This window comes from Myotis davidii, unplaced genomic scaffold, assembly GCF_000327345.1.
Source record: "Myotis davidii unplaced genomic scaffold, ASM32734v1 scaffold771, whole genome shotgun sequence".
NCBI classification, from domain to species: Eukaryota; Metazoa; Chordata; class Mammalia; order Chiroptera; family Vespertilionidae; genus Myotis; species Myotis davidii.
Window position 1 is genome coordinate 610869 of NW_006282668.1, and position 20780 is coordinate 631648.

The window sequence follows — 20780 nt, forward strand, 5'->3', positions numbered from 1 at the left end:
GGGCAACTCCCAGAGACAGGGGTGGTGTTCCCCTTTAAGAAATCCTTCCTTTTGCTGGCAGGCAGGATGCCACTGTGAAAAATGTGAGCAGCAACTCTCATTCAAAAAGAGGTTCAGAAGAGTTCCATTCTGAATACATAGAAGTTTCAGGAACATCACCATGTGTTTGTATCTGATTTGCCTTTATGTACATTACACGCGATAGTAATATGTGTTCAAAAAACTCTGATTTGCATAAAGGGCCATAACGCAAAAATTCAAAGCACTATGTCATATTTTAAATGCCTTTTCATATTTAGGAATACATGAAAGAATAGAGAGTCTTATAATTGATGCAGCCTTAAATTGGGGAAATACTAATCAGAAATATGATGATCAAAGAGACAGAAGGCATATAATTAATGAACCATCTTAGCAACAGTGGGAAACTTGAGAGAACGTCATGACTTCTCAGTCTATGACTCATACCAGGAGTTCCCTTGGCGAGTAAGGAACCACTACTTTGGTCATATCCTTGAAATGTTGTCGACCTGAGTCTATTAAATATTTCCATTCCTCCAAAGTGTGTATATGTACTAGTATATACATATGGTATATATATACACACCCATATTCATACATATACATATACATATACACACTGTGTGTATGCACACCCGGTTTCTTTCAGATTTTCCTTATACTAGTATTGAGCACTTTTACTATTCACAGATGTACTTCATGCATTTCATTTGGTGCGAGCTTTAAAAATTTTTTTTTGTGGTGATCACAAAACTACATATAAACTATGAGATCACCACGCAAAAGTAAAACGATGGCATTTGATGAAATGCATGGATTGCTCCCCTGAATGATCAGACTACTCGATTTATAGAGACGGGATCTGCCCACAAACATCTTTTCCTATTCCCTCCCTGAGAAACACCTGACCTGCAAGTTCTATATATCAAGGTAACACTATTATCCACCCAGTTGCTTTGTCTTCCTGTTTTCCCTCCCCCACATTTTGCTGATGAAAAATGAATCTCTCCACGGTGGGACAGCAACAGCAAAGCAATCCCGGCGGGCTTCGCTGCAGATGGGATCATTTCTGCACTTGCAGAGTGCGGTGGCAACACACGGCTCCCTTGGGCCTACCCGGCTCTTCAGCAGCATGACTGATGAACCTATATGGACGGAAGTCTGAGGGCTGCTGCCTTGCCAAGCACTCATCTTGGATTTTGCTTTTGGGCTTCATCTACCCTCCCGTACCCGAATCATTCTGTTGGGTTTTTCAAAACCTTGGGCAAAGCGACAATGTCTGAGCACGCGCTTTGCCACCCCCACTGCAAGCCCGCTGTTTTATGGCCAAACAGGCAGTGCACGCTTCCTTCCTCAGCAGCACCGTTACATTGTTCCAGCGTTGGAACCACTTAGTGTAGACATGCTTCACACCCAGCCTATTTCTCTTTTCATTCACTTTGCCTTTTCCCTGCCAGAAGCAGGAAACAGCTAAAGTTTTTGAAAATAAGGAGTTACTTTTAAAAATGTATTCTGAAACATATATCGAGGATTACTATGCCATGTCTCCTGCAAGAGATGAAAAACAGTACGTGGACTCTAAGTAATAGGGCTCACCGTCTAGTAAGAGACACACATCTCCCGATCCTGTACAAATTCATTGCAAATATTCTAGTCGTATGGCAGAGGCCTTATCGAAAGCTCTGCAGTGGTGGGGGCTGAGGTAGGATTTTAGAACGTGGCTCCTCCCAGTTAACCTTCTCTGGATACAAACACCCCAATGCAACGGCAGACAAATTAGAAACCACAGACCAGCTGAGCCAGTGGCCGATCTCCCCTCTTCCCTCCAGCCCCGCAGGGTGCACTGGCCCAGCTGCTGGTGTTGAGTGGGGCAGCCTCTGTGACATACAATAGTAGTTGCCTTTAGCCAGAACTCCGATTTTTGTTACGATGTGGAGATGCCAAGCTTTTGAGACTCAGTAACCCAGCTCACTAGATCAGCGGTTCTCAACCTGTGGGTCACGACCCCTTTGGGGGTTGAACGACCCTTTCACAGGGGTCGCCTAAGACCATCGGAAAACACATATACAATTACATATTGTTTTTGTGATTCCTCACTATGCTTTAATGATGTTCAATTTGTAACAATGAGATTGGGGGTCACCACAACATGAGGAAATGTATTAAAGGGTCTCGGCATTAGGAAGGTTGAGAACCACTACACTAGATAAAAATAAATTAGCAAATAAGTGCAGTAACCCCGTGCGTGTCTGGACAAGCAGGTCAGCAACCCCTCTTGGGGTGGAAGTTTTTACTCCCCCCTCCTCCCCACCCTGAGTGGGAAGAGGGGCTGGACGCGTAGGAAAAATGCAGAGGTGGCATCCCTAGCCGGCCAACGCTAGGCGCGGGGAGGGCGGCATGCGTCGAGATTTTCACAGGAGAGGTGAATCGAGAGTGGTGTCTTGGAGGATGAGAAGGAATCTGATGAAGAAATGAGGCAGGAGGAGTTACTAAGACAGAGAAAATAGTCTGAGTGATGGTTGATGATGAAAAATGAGGCTGGAGAGAAAGCAGAAGGGGGCAGATTATAGGCAACAGAATCAAATTTGTGTTCCGGAAAGATAATTCTGACAAATACGGTGGGTGCATTGATTGATGAGGACAGGGGTGGGAGAGAGGGAAGAAGGTATATTGCCAACATTGCGATGATCCAGGTAATAAAGGAGAAAGATCTCAAAAATAAATAGGCAATGTTGGCGTGGCACAGAAAAAAAGAAATCGATTTAAGAAATGTTTTAGAAACAGTACATCTCACTCTTTTTAAAAAAGTATTTTTATTTATTTCAGAGAAGAAAGGAGAGGGAGAGACAGACAGAAACATCAATGATGACAGAGAATTACTGATAGGCTGCCTCCTGCACACCTCCTACTGGGGATTGAACCCACAACCCAGGCTTGTGCCCTGACCACGAATCGAACCGTTAACTCCTGGTTCTTAGGTCAACACTCAACCACTGAGCCACTGAGACTTGCTCTTTATTCCAGTCTCACTGAGCATGGAAGTCACTGCCTGAGACTGCAGAGGCGGAGACAGGCCAGAAGTGCTGCTCTAAACGAGCTCCCACCACGAGGAAGGAAACATCAGGAGCAGGAAATAAAGGATCCCGACCAACACTAACCTCAGCCAACTTGGAGTCACTGCTAACCTCTTGGCGGCTTATCTAGTCCACGGCGCTCTAGGTGTGGACAGTCTCATGTCACTGTCCAAACTGGGTTGCACTGAGAGGCCATGTGGGTTGAATGGAAATCCTGACTCAGGACCAGTGGGTCTTCCTGCTTCTCCTGTCACCCTTTTGGGAGCATAGACATCAACCTGATTTCCTAATTTGGACACTGGGCTGCAGGAAGCTTCCTGAAGTTGCCCAAGGCCCCATCTCCCTAGACACACCTTGCAGTCATTTCCAGCTCAGGGTACAGTGAGGACTGAGTCTCCTCTGCTCTCAGAACTGACAAATATCATCGGGGTTTGGCGACACCCAGGACGGTGGCCTCAGGAGGTGGGGCCCACGCCCTTTTCTCTGAGTCCCACCAACATTTTGGTCTTTCTTCCCCCCTGACCTGGGGTTTTACTTCCTTGCTCTTCTTCATCTGTGTGCTCTCCAATCTTTGATCCAATCATAAATCCTGCCCAGTACCCCGAGGAGCCAGCCCTTCACAACTCACAGAGCACGCGCTCCTCTGCTTTCTGAGGCCGCCCCTCTCTCTTGAGGCAATGGACACTAAATGGCTGGAAAGTTCAAGCTTTGGCTAATTTAAGTTGAATTTTCTTTCCCCAAAATGCAAATCACAAGGTGGCTAGGATCACAACGTCTGTTTAGCATCGTACCCCTGGTACTTAGCAAAGTGCCAGGCATCCTGCAGCAGTGTAGTACGTGTTTAAGTGAAGAAATGCAAAGGCAGGAGAGTGAAACTGGGAACTAAGTCTTATGCATGCATTGAACACCTACTACGTGACAGGCACTGCCATAGGTCCTGAGGATACAACGGTGAACAAGACACACGAATCCCTACCTTCATGGAGCTTACTCACATTATTGCTCCTATTATTAAGGAAGACAATAAACAAAAGAAAGGTCATTACAAATAGATAAATAATGTAAAAAAATAAACAGGGTGAAATGGTAAAAACACAAAAATCTGGTGATGGAGGAATGGGAATAGAGGATCCAGGCTATTAATCTGACTGCACTTTCCCTCACACCCCTCCAACCCAGGAGTCAAACAACAAAAGTCAACAAAAGCAGGATTACTGAAATGTAAAAACCCTGCAAGGAAAGCAATTACAGAACAGCGTTTGGTGTGGACATAATCATCCTGCAGACAATGAGATGACACGTGGAGAGTTGTGGTGAAAACATCTTGGGTGTTTTATTTCCAAAGTGAGGCTCCACAGGCCTCCATAATGCAAAGTTCTTTTCATCTTCTCGAAAGTCACATGCCATAGAGCACGAAAGTTGTGTTAATGTCAGTTCAGTGCTTTCTGTCCTATACCGTGTAGAATTCAACACTGCATTTCACGTAGCTGGGAAAATACAAGCATCCCCTTTTGCCCTAGATAAAGAATAATATTTTCTCATTTTGCAGGCAGTGCATGAAAGTGTCATTCGACCCTGTATTTTTACAGCTGCTTTGCATTCACTATTGGAGAGGCCCTACAAACATATGTTTCTTTCTTTCATTTCGACTCAAAGGGTGTTATTATTTTGGAATTATTCAAATTTAAGAGAGTGATAAAGGGCGTCTCTTCGGGGGTTCCTACTAAACAAACCCCTAAGTTCTTATTCCGTTAAGGAAAAATAAAAAGTTTTGGAGAAAAAAACTACAACAAAGGAAAAAAGGTTTTGGATTATGAGCTTCGTATAGTAACTTCAAGTCCTTACACCTTGTCTGGCATTTAGCAGGTGTTCCAGAAATGGTGGCTGAGAGGAACTGGTTTGGGAAGAGGCAGGGGATTATGATCCTCCTTATACAGGTGGGGAAACGGAGGCCCAAAGCACTTGTGGGTGTGTTGGTACTGTGCTTCGCACTTTACCGCGGGCTCTCACCCAAGCGAGCTTGTTAAAAGTCGGTCCTCATGACTATCATATATATGATAGAGGGAAGGTAAATATTTCCAGGTAATGATGTGCTCGACACCCAGTGAGTTAGTTACTGCTGATTCCCCTCCACAGAGCAAATCAGTGTCTGCTGCTAAAGGACATCTAAACCTACTGTTGACAAAGTTCAGGTCCTCAGGCAACTTTGGAAAGAAAGCTACTCCTCTAAGCATAAGAACCATCAGAAAGCTATTGGCAATCTTAGCACCAGAAAAAGCTCAGTAATGTAGAGAGAAGCAGCTCTCATACACTATTGGTAGTAGTGTGAATTCATCCTATTTTTATGAGGAAAATGTATGAATAGCTACCAAAATCAAAATGAACCTATCTTTGACATAATTTACTTAATCAATGCATTCCCACTATAGACATAGGTGGCGCAAGAGAACATAGGTATGTGAGGAAAAGGATACAATAAATATAAAAATATGAACATAAGACTGTTCACTGTGACATTCATTGTTAGTAACAGAAAACTTAAGACAGCATAAGGCCTCATCAATAGCTTGCTGGCTATACGGTACACAAGGGTTATCTGGGTAGTGAGTGATACTTTATGCGGACGTTTGAAATATTACATCGGTTTATGTATTGACATGAAAAAACAACAAAACGGACCACTATATAGTAAGCCAGAGAAAAGCTGCTTTAACAGTTTTATTTCCTTTGAGTAAAAATACTCATCAAATATTAGTGACGGCTACACCTCTGGAAAGTGAGATGGGCTTTTTTTTTTTTTTTAACTTCATTCAATTCCATCCTACTTGATTTTTTATGGAAATAGATTATTTTTAAAATTCAAAAATGTAAGAGAAGCTGTCCAATTCTGGCCACCTGAGAAGCTTTTTGCTTTTTACCCACCAGCAAGCAGCACCCAGAAAGTGGGAAGCACAGGCCAGAGTGTTGCACAGCAGCTTCTGTTACCAGGCATGCTTTGGGAACAAGTATTCTGATTAGTGAATGATTCTTACTTCCTTTCGAAGTGTAGTACCTAAAAATACAACATTGGATAAGAATAGATACCTCGTTCTTATTCAGTCGGTACCTAATGCCCAGGACATTGAAAATGACTCCCTCCCCCCATTTTCCAGCCCCGGGTTCAATCACTCCACTGAGAGACAATCTTCAGCGCTCCACCTCAATGGCTCATTGCTGCCAGAAATGGCCCAGCATCCTTACAGTAAGATAAAATAAGAGGTAAAGCATAATTAGCTGGTGGGCGACACCAGCAATAATGAGGTCAGTCTTGAACTTGGAGCGGAAGTGTTCCAGGATGTCTCTTCTGACAGCAGAGGAGATTCTGGATGCCCTCTTCTCATCAGTGCCCCTCAAATGTGCCCGCGGGCAAGGGCACCCTAAGCAGGGCAGGTCCTGTGCAGGAGCCAGGCCCTTTACTTTGGAAAAATGTGAGCTGCTACAAGAAGCCTGAGGAAGCATCACAAACAATGTTCCTACCAGGTGAGGGCCCGGGGGCAGAGGAGGGGGAAGGAGGAAGGGTTATGTGGGGCCACGTTTAGCTGAAAAGGTGCCTCCTGAATCTCTGCGGCCACCCCAGAGCACAGCGTGGAGCTCAGCTGCATCAACAGACCCAGGTGCCCTGCGTGCGGGGCTATGACCTCCCGCTGCCGGGACAGCGGGGTGCAGGGCAAAGGGCTGGGCAGAGGATCAGAAGACTTAGGTGTGCGCCTCAGTTCCAGGACAAGGTGCCTCATTTCTCTGAACCACTATTTCCATAGCTGAAAAACAAGAATAGAAATCACTCACTCGCTCTGCCTCCTGGGTATGCTGGCTGGTTTAAAGAAAACAGGCCAGAAAAGCATTAGGTAAATGAGAAAGCCCCATATAAATGCAGGCTGTATTCAGTAGCCTGTGAGATAGTTGTTGGTGATCTAAAAAAAAAAAAAAAAAAAAAGCCCAAAGCTTGCTTAAATCACTCTCCTACGATACACATGTGAAAGGTTAGTGAATTACCAAATAAATGAAGTCTTTCACTATGTTCACATAATTGTCCAACCTAAGTCCTAATTATAGAACTCACTGTATCAGATACTCCAGAGAACTGTATATAAAATTATAAGGATCTAATTCTACATAAAAAGTATACAAAATATAAATGTGCCATTATATATGACTTCAAAATATAGGACTAGATTATTCTTACAGAACTACTGTAGTGGCAATTGACCTTGTGAATGTATACAGTTATAGCAAAAGTTTTACAAAAGTAGCCTAAATCCAGCCTCCATCTCACAAGTTAATACATAGTGTGTTCCTTCCTATTTTGGACATTGTGTCTGAGAGCCGTCCACGGGGACAGAGATGCGAGAGGACCACGGCGCTCAGCTTCCTGCAGAAAACCATCAGCTCTTCTGGTCGGGCAGATCCCGGGGGCAGTCCTCCTCGTTCTCCTCGGAGCAGGACAGGCTCAGCGCACTCGCCACGGGGTGGATCCAGGACGTGGTCTGTGTTACGTGACTTGAGGGGAACAAGGAACGCAGTTACAATCTGGAAGCTTGCCCCACCCATCCATGCAAGCATTTGGCCCAGTGACACCGCTTCGACCAACTGCAGTCCCTGGGATGGGAAGCAGGGGGGCCGGATCCAATCTTTGTAATGTCTTACATGTGTGTTAAGGTCCAACAAAAACCATGTCTGTTTTTCTCCTTTGGTAACAATTATGGCAGGAGAGTGATTCGTCGTGGATTCCTTGCCTCTCCTTACCTGACCGTCACCAGCCACACGCTCTGTGTCTGCCTTGGGGCAGCTCTCTGGATCCTCTTCCTTCCTCTCCTTCTCTGACGCTACTGCCTGGGTCACTGAATGGCTTGTCTCTCTGCCTCTGTTCCAGTTCTTTTCTAATTCATGCTCCACTCCAGCCAAGAGGTCTTTCTAACAACAAATCCCTCACGGTTGCTCACTTGCTAAAAATTCACTGCCAGCCAGTGCCTTCTGGCTCGGCTACGTACTCCATCCTATGAAACGCTTTGTTTTTCACCTGCTTCACCAGGGCTTCCTTCTCTGCGACAGTCTTCCTCTCCCACTGGGTTAACCTAGGTGACCAAGTCTAAAGAACCACATCTTCCTCGGCTTCCTCCCATCAGTGCCCCTCTCTGCCTGTTACTATGCCGTAGGATAAAAGCTGTTTATTTTTAGGCCTTCTTACTGCACATGAAGCTCTTGGAGGGCGGGAATGGATTCTTTTCTCCAAGTTTACGGGGCCTAACGTGTTCTCAGAAAGATGACTAGTCATTTCCGGAAGGTCACAAGCAGAGGTAGGGAAGGGTGTACACAAGACGCAGGGCATGTTGGGGTGGTGGTGAAATATCACAGAGGGCACCCCTACCTGGTGGGTGGCGTTTCTCAGCACTTGTAACAGACACACCTGCAGCTGGATGGGTGTCCTGAATCTACCGCTACTGGCACAGTGCCTGAGTGCTAGACAGAAGCTTCTGGAATTAGGGCGATCTGTTTCTTTTCCTTGGATATTCTTTCGGGTCCTGGTTCACCCCACTGCCCTTATCCATCCTAGCTCAGTTTCCTCCACCCCAATCCTATCCAAACTCAACCTCAGAAGCAGCAGCAGGTCTTAAGGTAAGTCCTCCTGGGCTGGCACTTTGAGTATCAAATAGGATTGTGGTTCTGGATGGATCTCCTACATTACAGGGTAACATTTGCCAAAGTGTGTTCCAAGGGTCTTTACGTGAGAAGAGAATTCTATGGTCAAATAAGGTTGAGATATGATGTAGTTAGGTAGGTTTCTTTACTCCAGGATTTCCCAGAACCTTAAATGTACGCCTGTGTTCTCGGACTCTCCAAGAGTATGCAATCTTTCTCAAACCAGTGTGCTCTTACGAGCACACACAGGGCTAGTGTTCTACAGAACACGATGTGGGAGTTGTCACAAAATGCACTTGCTTTACTGGCTGTCGATGACGGTCACTGCAAATGTTGGACTTAGTACAAATGGTCATTTTCACTGTCATTACTGCATTTGGGTTGTTTTCAACCCTATATTCTAAATTCTATCCATATCCCCCTATAAAACTTGTTCAGCTTGTCTGTTTACATATTAAAAGTGCATTTTTCCATGGAAGAAGATCACGGTTTCAAATAGATACTAGTGAGTGTAACATAAGGGGGCGTGAATGCCACAGCAAGGGGAACTGAGAACGCATTGTCCATGTTTAGGGCTAAAGGCAACACCCTGATGAGACAGTTTTGCTAATTCTAAAATATTAAAATACTTCAATATTTATCAACACATTTACAAAGAAGAGATTTTAAATGACTATAAATTCTCCCTTCCCTACAATGTCCTCTAACTGCCCTATGAAGCAGGTAAAATGGGAGCAATGACCTAAAAGGTAAGTCCAGGTGCATGCTTTCCTATTTGACTTAAAAATTATATTCTCATGCTTTGAATATAAGTGACCACATACAAACATTAAACTGACCATCTATAATAATAAAAGGGTAATATGCTAATTAGACTGGACATTCCGGACGTCCTTCCTGACGAAGCAGGGGCGGAGGGAAGCCAGCAGTTCAGGGTGCCTGTGGGCGGCCCGAGGGAAGCCAGCCCGGATCCCAGGTGGCGAAGGGAAGCCGGTGCCAGCAGCCTGGGTCCCAGGTGCTGGAGGGAAGCCGGTGCCGGCAGCTGGGGGAAGGAAGGCCTACTCTTGCACAAATTTCGTGCATCAGGCCTCTAGTTTAAAATAAAAGCAAAATGTCTAAGAAAAAATGTTGGTCTAGACTGAACAATATCTTATGAAGTTCCATCAGAAAGTCATCCTTGCCAGTAACCTTCATTAAACACTTTTTAGCAATGAATCAATACCTTATATTACTCCAGATAAAAAACAATGCCATAAAATATTAATTTTATACTCCCAGGATGCTCTCCTGTACATTTTATTTTATTTTTTAAAATATATATTTATTGACTTCAGAGAGGGAGAGACAGAAACATCAATGATGAGAGAGAGCCATTGATCGATTGCCTCCTGCACGTCCCACACCAGGGATTGAGCCCTCAACTGGGCATGTGCCCTGACCGGGAATCGAACTGTGACCTCCTGGTCCATAGGGCAACATTCAACCACTGAGCCACTAGCTGGGCTCATCTGGATATTTTAAAAACACACACCTAAATACCAAAAATGCAATTACAACAGCTACTACTAGAAAAAAAATAAAACCTCAGCAGCAAAGAGAGTGCTCTGTGCATCAAGCACACTTTTCACCCGGGTCTTCTGTAAAGACCTCCAGAGCCAATGCTTCTGAATCAGGTGAGGCATGGACAGTGCCTGGCAATGAGCACACATTCCCTTAATGACCGTGGCTCGCCTGGTGGATAACTAGGGCTTTCTGATTACTGTGAGAAAAGCTTGGAATTCTTCCTATGATGATGGAATGGGGCATCTGTGTATTTACTGTTCAGTTTTTATGTCCTAGTGAGCGCTGTATGATGAGCTCATCCCAGATCGACTGGCTTGGCCAGCATACGAGCATTCGAAATATTTGCTCCCTGGTTTATGTGCTTGGTAATTCGACTGAGAAGAGAGAAAATAAATCAGCCCTGTTGATGCTGTTTAATTAATAAAGACCCCGTGGTTCATAGAGTGAGATGCTGCTACTTAGTGTGAAAAATGTAGAGGTCCGGAAAAGGGATGAGGCTGGCTGTGAAGTGAACATCTTCCCTTGGAACACGCAGTACCGCTGGCAAATGTGCCTGCAGAGAGTGCATCTGACCTGATTTGGGGAGCCATCAGCAGCCGTTCCAATATATTTGAAAATCTAAAAATGATCATACTACTTGCCTCTGAATGATCGCCAAATCTGTTGTTGGAAAACATTAATATTTGATTTGGGAAGATGACTGTGTTGAGTTTTTTCTTCCATAATAATAGTGAATTGCAAGACATAATTTAGAGCTTATTAAAAAACAAAACAAAACCCTAACAGAACATGCTTTATTTTATTGGCAGAGAAATGTAAGTGAATTATTTAAATTTCATTATAATGACTCTCCTTGTGTTTCTTACCTTCTAGCATGCAAGATGCTTTCTTTCAAAAATTTAGGGCAGCATGTTAAGAGAAAAGTGGTTTAAAGATAAAAAGTCTACTCATTTTGTAGAAATTCATTCTTATAACTGTCTATGATGAAAGAGGGCCTTTTGTTAATCTTCCATTGTAGATGGCACTATTTATATAACATTGTGAAGTCAACCAGATTGTAAGTATTATTTAATCATGTCTAAGATAAAGCTGCAGAATCTTGAGCCAAAGTAATTAACTTCCAATGCTCTTTTATTGGGGGAGGGGGTGCACTATCCTTTTTTAAAAAAAATCATTACCCAAGGATATGTTTCTATTCATTTTAGAAAGAAAGAAGGAAGAGAGGGAGGGAAGGAGGGAGGGAGGGAGGGAGGGAGACATTGATGTTAGAGAGAAACATTCATTGGTTGCCTCCCATATGCACCCCAGCCAGGGACTGAACCTGCCATCCAGGTATGTGCCCTGACCAGGAGTCAAACCCACAACCTTTTGGTGTATGGGACAATGCTCCAACCAACTGAGACACCCAGCCAGGGCAGGGGGAGCGCTAACTTAAGTATATAACATTCATATGAACTAGAACACGAGAACAAATAAGCAGTTAATTCAATCTGCTTTTGCCACCAGTAACTTAAAAACACTAGAAAATTTTACTACTGGCCATAAACTGCAAGTACTAATGACAATAAAAGATTTATACTTAAAAAAATAATCCCAATTTAAAACAAATTAGCTGGTAAGAACAAAAAGCAAATCATGGCAATAAAATTATTAAAAAGTCAGCATGTAATCTTTATCAGATACTGGTTATGAGAATGGCTATAGATAAATAATATGAAGTATCCATTCCAAACATGTGTAAGAGAAAATTACAGGCGGTTTATTCCCACTGATATATAGACTTCCCTCTTACATAGTTTTGAAAATATACTGTTAAAGTCAAAATGATATTTCTCAGAACACACTGAGCATTATGTACTTAGGAATTTGAAAATCCAGCGAGACTCTAATCAAATATTAGCAGGACCCCATCCAAATCTTCAAAGTTTTAAAAACAAATTTTATTTTTATTATATGTTTATGGCACTTTCTATAAAAAAATACATAAGATATCTTTTGAAAATTAAAAAACCCAATTACAGTCACGCACTGCCTAACTGGGAATATGTTCGGAGAACCGCGTCGTTAGAAGTTTTGTCGCTACACGAACATCACAGAGTATTCGTACCCCAACCTGAACGGCACAGCCTACTGCACGCCTAGGCTGTATGGGATAGCACTGCTCCCAGGCTACACGCCTGTACAGCAGGTTACTGTACAAAACAACGCAAGATTAAAGCAAGCACAGAGAAAATGGTGTAACCAGGAGACATGGTAAACAAGAGACATAGGAGGCTGCTACCGCAGTAACATAGCATTGTTTTACAGCAAACTTACTTTTTTTGGAAGTAGAAAGGATAAGAATAATGATAAAAAGTACAGTGAGTACACAAACAAGTAACATTTTTTACACCAGCATCACAGCAGACCTGGGAGTAATGTTTTGTGCTACGACACTGCAACAGCTACTTCGCTAGGTGAGAGGAATTTTTGGCTCCATTATAGGCTTAAGGGATCACCGTCATACATGTGGTGCGGCACTGACCTGAACTTTGTTATGCGGCACGTGACCTTAACTTAAAATCTTTAGGTCAGATATCAAATTATATTACAAGAATCTAAAAGTATAGTAAAATGCTCCTTATGTATAATAATGTAAAACAATTGCTATCTTATTAGACTTGCAAATTAGAACAATGAAAAGAAAATTCCTAAAAAATATGGAAATATCAATTATATTTTTCAAATATATACAGAGGCTTAAGTCGTTGGCAATTTTGTACAGAAGCAAAACATGCCAGGTCCAAAGCTGATGCAATTAATTTTTCAAAGAAAGAAAGTGCACTATAGTCACAGATTACAGTTCTGGTAACTCTTAAAAATTGCCACTTTTTTCAATCACGTTAGGACAAAAAATACAGAAGAACTCAAAGACCATGTCCTAGTGACCCTGATACCTACACACTGGACTATTATACACTAATAAACACATTATACAGACTTGTGTAGTTGGCCTATTTGTTACGTACTGTAGAGCTGTAACCTGGAGGCAGCTGCCCAGGCAGAGACTACATTTCCCAGCTCCCACTACAGCCTCATGTAAGCATGCGACTAGTTCCCAACAATGCAAGGTAAGAGAATTGATGTTTGTCTCTGGGCCAGGGGTTACAAACTGAATGCAGAGGACACTGAGATGCTAGGGAACGGTAGAGCCATGAGCTAGAACAGCGGTTCTCAACCTGTGGGTCACCAACCTGTGGGCTGTGACCCTTTGGGGGTGGAACAACCCTTTCACAGGGGTCGCCTAAGACCATCGGAAAACACATATATAATTACATATTATTTTTGTGATTAATCACTATGCTTTAATTATGTTCAATTTGTAACAATGAAAATACATCCTGCATGTCAGATATTTACATTACGATTCATAACAGTAGCAAAATTACAGTTATAAAGTAGCAACGAAAATAATTTTATGGTTGGGGGTCACCACAACATGAGGAACTGTATTAAAGGGTCGCGGCATTAGGAAGGTTGAGAACCACTGAGCTAGAAGGTGCTGAGCCTTCAAAAGCACCATCCAAAGAAAAAAGAAGCCCTCTTTCAAGCAGGAATCCCTGCACTGACTGGTATGTGAGCTTTAAGACGCTTCGAAGCAGGACTATTGCAGACCTGGTTTGAAGTCCCAGGTGGCCCATGTACCTACTAACTTGGTTACGGGCGTTTCTCTGGAGAAGCTACTGGAACTGTGAGTCTCGGTTTCCTAATCTAGAAAACATAGAATACCTGCTTCAATAGTGTGTGAAGAGACTACATATATAAACCCCCAGTTCCATGCCTCACGCATTCTCCGTTCACCATCACTCTCTCCCCTCCACCTCTAACTCCCTGTATTAGGTTTCTATTGGTGTAGCAACAAATTATCAAAAACTTGGTTAAAACAACACAAATTTACTGGCTTACAGTTCTGTAGCTCAGAAGTCCGGCATGGGTCTCAACCGGGTTAAAATGAAGGTACTGGCCAGGATACATTCTCGCCTGGGGAAGAGGGGTCCACAACATTTCCATACTTTTCCAGCTTTTCAAGACCACCCACACTCCATGGCTTATGGCCCCATCTTCAAAGCCAGCAACATAGCATATCTTTGACTCTTCTCTCACCGTCCCATCTCTTTCTCCGACTCTCTCCTCTGCCTCCCTCTTCCACTCTTATAGGATGCAAGTAATTAGATTGGACCCACCTGGATAATCTAGGAGACGCTCCCTAGTTTAAGGTCAGCTGATTCGCAACCTTAATTTCACCTGCAACCTTGATGCCCCTTTACCATGTAACCTCATGCATCCAAAGGTTCTAGCGATTAGCATGTGGACATCACTGGAGGGCCATTATTCTGTTTGCCACGCTCCCCGTCCCTTCAGCTGTTTCTTCCACTAAAGACTAGAGCCCAAGGGCAAAGGCCTGGGTTTGAATTAATTCTTGCAATTTGCTGAAAACTTGTAAATGTATAAAAACAAAGACTATATGCTGCATTGTTATGGAGATTATTGGAGGAAGAAAAGGAAGGTGCTAGAGATCTTATGGGAAGGAACTGTTACGGACTGAATTGTGCCCCACCCCCTTCGATTCATATGTCAAAGCCCTAACCCTGATGTGGTCACATTTGGAGATAGGACCTCCGGTGACATCATGGGGGTGAGGCCCCGGTGCAATGGGACTACTGTCCTTGGAGGAAGAGGACACCAGAGATCTCTCTCTCCGTAAGTTCTCAGAGAAGAGCCCGTGTGCGGGCACAGTGAGAAGGCAGCTGCCTACCCCCCAGGGAGACATGCCTCACCAGAAACCAGTCCTGACAGCACCTTGATGGTGGCCATCTGGCCGTCAGAACTGTGGGAAAATAGACTTCTGTGGTGGAAGCCACCCAGTCTGGGCTACTTTGTTATGGCAGCCCTAGCCGACTAATACAGCAACCAGATTTTTAAGGGAAAGGGTTTGGCAAAGCTTCCTATTTGCTGGTAAATTTAAATAAAGGATCCTGGGGGCAGAGAGAATTCTGCATCTGGCTAAATAAAAAGTGTAACCCCAGAAAGGTGACGAGTTTCCAAAGAACATTACGCAGTCCCAGAGACTGGCTCCTATTATCCCAATGGGATGTGACAAACATACTTCCAGCCTCAGTTCCACCTGTCACCGGTTAGGTGGGGAGAGAGTTTGATGCCGCTGTCTGGATTGGATGTTTTATTCATTTCAGTGGGCTTTGCCATTCTGAGTCACCCCAGCCAGCTGGCTGGCCTTTCGTTTCAGTGACAGTTGCTCACACAGCGCTTCATGTTGCTACCCCTACTAGATATTTATAGAAAACCCAGCGCAAGCTGTCTCAGGCTCCTGAGCCGCGTGCCCTCTCTGCTCCTGTCACAGGGCTTCTGACTGGCCAGAAAGCGGCATAGTGGAGGCTGTGGGCACCGGCTTCTACCTGCAGCTGGGCCGAGGTTGTCGTTTAACACTCCTTCATTGGGAGTGGCTACAGTATAAAGTAAGGAAGGGAGAGGAACTAACATCTGTCCATCGCTCTGCATGAGCCAGGTGTTTTGTCAGGGTTTTACATCCCTTGTTTTATCCAATTCTCAAAACAATCCTGAGATAGAAGCCACTATTTTTGCTTTTGGATGAGAAGGGGAAGAACAGACAGTTGAAATAATACCAATTATACCAGGGTCACACTCAAAAAAATGGTGGCAAAAACAACAGAATCCAGCCGGTCTGATACTAAAGCCCATATATATTTTTTTCTCACCAGTTGCTTCTCCAAATTGCCAATGACAGCATTCATTCATTAGTGAATATTTATTCAGTCCCTATACATACCAGGCACTGGACTAGTTACTGGATATTCTAAGCCAGTTGCCACACCAATGGTTACATCCAAACTAGTGATTTTGATACCTTACAATGAATTCATAGCTAAGAAGTACTTGGGGACAAAATATTTAAAGAGGCCCATATTTCTTCCTTCATTATAGTCTTGTTACTGAAATGCTCGGGATTCTCATACATGCAAAAGATGGTGAGGAACCTACACGCCTTCTCCTCATCTAGGCTCAGGTTAGGTGCATAGAAATTGCCCTGACGCCCCGTCAAGTGAGCCTCAGACTTTAGCGGGGTTGCCAGTGGGTATTCCTTAACGCCTCAAAAATCAAAGCAGCTGAATTAATGAGGTTTTCAGTAGGAGGGCTCCTGACAGTGTCCGCTAAAGTGGAGTTACAGTAATCTGCCATGAATTTAGAAGTGAAAAAGAGTAGCTTTTTATTTCCAATCCGGAAACTGTCCCTTCCTCTCCCTTCTCCCTTCTCACAGAACCTTAATTTCTAATCACATTAGAATTACCAAAGGTAGACTCTACTTGCAAAATAAAGTCAGGGTATTGGTAATATAACTTCCAATTTTTCTCCTTTGTGTTTTCTATATTTTAAAAATGAGGTAACACGCTGTAACTTAACCCTTTAATTAGCATGGTAGGCTGACAATGACAATTTTATTCATATTCAGGTTATGATCCACATTCTTTCCTACCTGGGAACAACCTAATAGGATATCCCAACCCAGTTCAGACCACGATTTAAGAATCATTAATAAGCCCTCCTGGCATGGCTCAGTGGTTGAGCGTTGACCTATGAACCAAGAGGTCATGGTTCAATTACTGGTCAGGGCACATGCCTGGGTTATGGACCTGATCCCCAGTGGGGGGTGTGCAGGAGGGAGCCAATCAAAGATTCTCTCTCACCGCTGCTGTTTCTATCGCTCCCTCCCTTCCTCTCTGAAATCAATAAAATTATAGATTTTTTAAAGTGTCATTAATGGACTCTGACTTTTGATAAATGAGAAGAACTGTGCCTAGTGGGAATCTTTTTAGGGTCATAAAAGCAAAGCACTTAAATACTATCTCATAAGAATTTGGGGGTGGGGGGCTGCCATTGTTTGTTACTCCAGCCTACTATTTGCATTATTGCTATCCATCCCGGCAGAGTTCCTGTGTTAGCTACATGCTCTAGAAGACCAATGACTGCACAGTTATGGCACACGTCTTACATGCCTGTTCACTCCCCTCCACTGCACAGCAGACATCCCTCGTGGATCAAGGCCCACAGCAGTGAAGGTGAATGTGGCCTCAGAATTCGTAACAACTACCCTTCAGAGAGTGAGCTGAAACCTACTGGCTTTCTCTGCGCTAGACAGAAACTTGTTTTATGGAGAAATCGCAGACTCCCCAGATTCCACTGACACTGTAAGTACAACGCTTCCTCTGGAATGGAGAACAGGTTTATAGCGTGAGCAGCACGCCTCAGACTTTAGGATCCGACAGAAAGGCATGTCAGCACACGAGTGGAGGGAGAGGTATAAACCAAGTGTAAGTAACTTTTAAAGAGAAATGATTATACCTACTTGAAAAATCACCAAAGCATAATAATTTTATGTTTGAAGCAAGTATCTTATATGGAGGATTTGTATTGTTTATACAGCTATATAGATGACACATAAACGTGATACGCTGCATACGCATTGCATTGTGAAATGGCACCGTGGTGGGCATCCTCTAAGATAGATCCCAGTGACCTCACTCACACCTGGGTAGCTGCTCCCTACATTGTACCAGGGTGGGTCTGTGTGACCAAGGGCGTATGGCAGAGTGATGGCGTGTCACCACTTCTGAGACTGGTCATAGAAGGCACTTGCTACAGAAGGTTGTGTTGGTCTTAATGTTCCTCTTGCTCTCACTTTTTCTCGCCCCTTGCTGGGGGGAAGTGAGCATCATGCTGTGAGCAGCCCTGTGGCCCCATAGAGCAAGGTCCGCATTGTGGCAAGGAAATGAGACCGCCCGCCAGCAGTCGCATGTGAGCTTGGCACAGATGCGCTGGTCCCCCTAAGCCACTCTGCAATTCCCCCCCTGCCAGCAGCCTGACTGCACTTTCCAGAGAAACCCAGAGAGAGCCAAGCTGACCCGGCAAAACCACACCTGGATGTCCCACTTTCTGAAACTCAGTGAGAAAATATTTACTGTTTGAAGCTGCAAAAGTTGGGGGAATTTTATTATGCAGCAATAGACAATTAGTACAATCATGATCACTGATCATTGTAAGTCTGCATCTTTCAATAAAAAATAAGAATACAATGAGAGCAATGCAGCAGCTGTCTAATTTACAATATTTAAATTCACGTTCACTATCAAACATAACCCTCATAATGGTTTTGTAAAATTATGTAACATACAGATAAAGTACATGAACTTGTAAAGTGGAGTCGTACCAAAGACCACTATAGATCTGGAATAGTATACAAGTTCAAAGGGAAGAGAAGAAGGTAAGTAGAAAAATGGTCACGTTAATCAGATAACTTCATTATAGCATCAAACAACTGACACTTGTCATGAAATTTAAGAAAGCTGCAACTCTCTAAGGAAAAGATAAGAACATTTACCCTTGAATGCTCACATATTTATCAAGTGAGCAAGCCCTGCCGATATACATATGTGCACACACATATTGGTACACATACATACATAAGAGATACACATGCTCTTAGTTCTATCAAACTCTCTAGCAAGGCCAAGTGTGTGGTATGTGAGAACATGGGGCCCTCCCCAAGCTCCCGCCCTGGGGATGTGGTGAAGGCCATCTGTAAGGGGAATGAGACACCTCGGGAGCCTGGCCAGCTGCTGGGCCAGAGAGGAACTGCTTGTGATGTGAGCGCAGACGGTAAGCAGCTGCAGAGAAACAGCCTGCGTTTTGATGTCGCACAGCCACCAGCAGGTGCTGTGCGCTCTGCTGTCTGTACTCTATATAACGCGGTACTTGGAAAGTGTGGGTGGCAGAATCCACTCCCCCACTCTCCTGTATGATGGAAAACTTCACGGGCCAGCCGACACCGGCACAGGTAAGCCCTAGTAGACCCGTGTCTTTCACGGCCAGTCCTCCGGGGGTTATTTCTTTGGAATCCGCAAACAATATGCTGAGGTTTTCTCGGCTCTTTGCATAACACCAACACTTCGCGTAAATTTGTCTATACAGCGTGCAATGCTTTCTTCCCCTGAGTCAGAACCTAGGTAGACGGCCACAAAGTATTAATAGTTGTGCAATGGACACGTGGATGGACGGGGATGTTGAGTGAGGACGATATCTGCCTGGGCATTCTTGGGACAGCACTGACAGGTACTCCTCTGCCTGAGGCGTGGCTTCCATCAGAGGTAACAATTCACTTTCTGGGACGCCAGTGACAGATGTCAATCTCAGGGGAAAGACTATATGTACACAGACCATCACCTCCTCTGGTGTTCCGGAGGGTGATTTCAATGACAAGTAAAGGTGAGAGAGGGAATAACCTGAATTAATTACTCGTTATTCCTTGTCTCCAAAGTACATTAACCTGGTAAATGAACCACTCCTACTCAAAAACCAACACAGCCTATCCAGGCTCAAATTTTAGTTGGGGCAGTGGGAGGATGAAGATTAAAAACAAACAAACAAACCAAAAGTAAAAAAACAAAACAAAGTTCCAAGATACAGAGTAGATGTTTGTTTACGCAGACACTACTTCTCTGACGGCATCATCTATCTGAACGCAGCTAAGAGCCAAGAAGTAAGCCCATCAAATGTACCTGACTCACACACAAACCCCTGCAGATACACCTCAAGGACTACTGACAAGCAATTGAACTTAGTCTGATTATCTGGTATCCTATCCTCTTCAAATAAACTCCTGGGGAAGAGGGTGAGGTGTATAGACGATAAAAATGAAGAGTGGGGAGAGGGGATGGACAGGCATGTTGAGAGCAGAGACGTGACTGCTGTATCTGTATTCTAGCTTATACAGCCTAATATCCCACTGCAGAACTCACTGTATTATGTATAAGATTGACATTTGCAATAATTTGTGCTTGTTCAGTGCCCTGAAAGAAGGTAGGGAAGTATTAACACTTATTAAGTAAGACTTTCATAAAGAATAAAGGTAAAATAAGGGTAGGTGCTTGAATAGGGTTAATTTCTAGCAAACCCCCCAAACCCAGTTCCTGGTATGCACCCTGTTCCTCCCTGAGGCCGGTAAAGGAAGCACTGGTGTAGTGTTAGATTTTCCTTATCTCTATTATTTGACCTTTCTGATCTCCAGGAGATAAGTACTCATTCTTAGAACTAAGTTTCTAATCTGTTGTTTTAAAATTAATAAGGTATAGAGTTCTTCCTAAATGAAGAGCTGTTTAAAAAGTCTTTGTCACATGTAAACATACCATATTAAAATAAGGAGATGGGGGAGGTGCAGTGTGTGCATTTGCTTGTGCGTGTGCATGTGTGTGGTGGGGCAGGGTGGCTATGGGGCAGACAACTCTGGGTCTGTGTGATTTTACTGCTGTGTAACTTTGACAGGTTTAATCTCCTTTCCACACAGTTTCTCAGACTGTATTGGTGAGACAATGAAAC

General features: G+C 43.8%; 1 protein-coding gene across 1 annotated transcript in view; it reads right to left on the bottom strand.

Moving 5' to 3' along the window:
- Nucleotides 1-4409: 4409 nt before the first annotated feature.
- The window catches only part of STXBP4 (syntaxin binding protein 4), a 122560-nt gene continuing 106189 nt past the window's right edge, over nt 4410-20780 (bottom strand). The window contains exon 18 of the mRNA XM_006753167.2: nt 4410-7631. Within this exon, the coding sequence (XP_006753230.1) occupies nt 7517-7631 (115 nt within the window). The 3' untranslated portion in view covers nt 4410-7516. The remainder of the gene's footprint in view (nt 7632-20780) is intronic.